We start from the raw sequence: 2262 nt of genomic DNA, 5'->3' as shown, positions 1-2262 counted from the left end.
AACATTAAAACATTAATAATATTAATAATATAGTAAGTTAGGTAGATAAATTTAAAATATAATGAGATGTTTGTTTATTTAAAGAAGGATTTTCCCATTTAATATGAAGTGCTTCTTTTATTTTTAATTTGTTAATGGTAGAGGCAGTATCTAAAATCTGAAAGCAACTATAATTAGTTAGTGTTTTACAATTAACGGATGAATTTAAATGTTTAAAAATATGCGATTGCTTGTCACTCGTAAGGTGCTCATTTATCCGTGTTGTCAAATGTCTGGAGGTTTCTCCAATATAACTGGCGTTACAGCCAGCAAAAGAAAATTTGTAGACAACGTTAGATTTAAGCATTTTAGGAAGTGGATCTTTTGCAAAAAAGATCCACTTCCTAAAAATATGCAAAAATTGTTTTTTAATTTATCGGTTGTGAATATAAATTTGATTATTACATTTTTACAATAATTTTTAATAATTTTATCAATTTTAGTTTCAATGAAATTTGAGTAAAATCCAGTAAATGGAAGCTTAAAATATCTAAATATATCTTTAAATATCTACTGTTGATAATACTAATATAATTAGTATTATCAACAGTATTTATAACAGGTGGATTAATTTTCTTTTCAACACACAATTAAATTTCAGTGTCGATAACTTTTTGCGGAAATTGATTATTTTTTAAAACTAAAGAAAGATTTTTTATATCCTTATCAAATCCAAACCACGTGTTGTTAATTTTATATGTTCCATCAATCAAGCAACGTATAAGACCAGTTTTGTAACATGAAGGGACAAAACTAAAGAAATTTTGTAAAAGACCTATGTATGTTTTTTTGTGATAAACTGATGTAGTGAGTGAATTAGACTTATTAATAAGAACATCCAAAAATGGAATTTGGTTGCTTTTTCTTTTTCCATAGTAAATCTTAATGTTTTGTGTTGTCTATTGGGATGTTTAAAGAATTCTTGCGCTTCAAACTCTGAATTAAAAATTGCTATTATGTCATCCGCATAACGTTTATAAAAAATCGGTATGGAGGATGAGCAATTATTAACCCACGTTTGTTCATGAAAACCGATAAACATATTAACTAAAATTGGTGCTAAAGGAGAACCCATTGCAACGCCATCTAATCTAAGAAATAAGAACCTGACGTTGAAACTTGAAGTAATTTTTTGAAATGAGTTTTAGAAAAATATTTTGAGCGAGTTTCATCTTTAAAAACCAATTCTGTTGCTATATTTAAGGTTTCATTAAGTGGAATGTTAGTAAATAAGTTTTCAACATCATAAGAAACTATAAATTTGTTAGTTACGTCAACTTGTTTTAAATCTTCAACGAATGAAAATGAGTCAAAAGTGGTATAATGTTTTGGTAAATATGGAGATAATAAATCTGAAAGTTGTCTAGCAAGTTTATAATTATATGTACCAATTGTTGAAATAATTGGTCGAAAAGATGTTAGAGAAGAATCTTTACTAAGTTTGTGCATCTTAGGTAGAGCATAAATTCTTGCTGTTTGTGAACCAACAGGATTAATTTTATTGTAAATGTCTTTTTCAAAACATTTAAGTTTTTTAAGTTTTCTAAGATACCCTTGTAAAGATACTTCTCTTTTTATAGTTGGATCGTCTTTTAATTCTTTAAATTTAGTTTTATCACTTATAATATTGTTAAGAGAAGTTATATAGTCAACTTTATTTAGAACAATTATACCATTCCCTTTGTCTCGTCTTGTTATTACGATGTTTTCATTCTTCCTGAGTCTTTTTATTATTTTGTGTTTTCTCAGACAACCTTCAGGCGTATATTTGTAAACATAATTATTTGCTAAATGTGAAAGTTCACTTTTAACTTGAAGTTCCGAATCCTTGTTTCTAAGTTGGGTGTTGAGAAATTGTGCAATGCTATCAAATTGAGCAAAAACGTCAGTCTTTTTTATAAACGCTGGTGGTAAAGCAAAGTTAAGACCATTATTCAATAAATCCAGTTCATGGTGTTGTAAAGTGTATGAAGACATATTTTGTACGAAGTTTTTGATTTTATAAGGAATGCTAGTAAATTTAGTGAGTGAACATAATTTTTTCTCGTGGGTTTTTATAATTGATTGTTCTTTTTTCATTAAATTAATTTTAATAACCTTTATTAAAAAATACCATTGTAAGGTTTTTTTTTTTAAACATCTTCGCTTCCAACAAGGCTGCAAGCAGCCACTAATTAAAGTTGGAAGTTACTGAAAGATAAAAAATGAAGATTGTAGAGCAAG

The 2262-nt window shown here is 27.2% G+C and overlaps 1 protein-coding gene across 1 annotated transcript; it reads right to left on the bottom strand.

Moving 5' to 3' along the window:
• Positions 1-1125: 1125 nt before the first annotated feature.
• Positions 1126-2016, bottom strand: LOC136082776 (uncharacterized). Its single transcript, XM_065802200.1, has one exon. It carries the CDS (start codon positions 2014-2016, stop codon positions 1126-1128), a length of 891 nt encoding a protein of 296 aa, XP_065658272.1.
• Positions 2017-2262: the final 246 nt, after the last annotated feature.

The sequence above is a fragment of the Hydra vulgaris genome, chromosome 07, assembly GCF_038396675.1.
Source record: "Hydra vulgaris chromosome 07, alternate assembly HydraT2T_AEP".
Taxonomy (NCBI): Eukaryota; Metazoa; Cnidaria; class Hydrozoa; order Anthoathecata; family Hydridae; genus Hydra; species Hydra vulgaris.
Note: the sequence above shows the minus strand (reverse complement) of the source record. Positions and strands in the feature narration are given on the sequence as shown.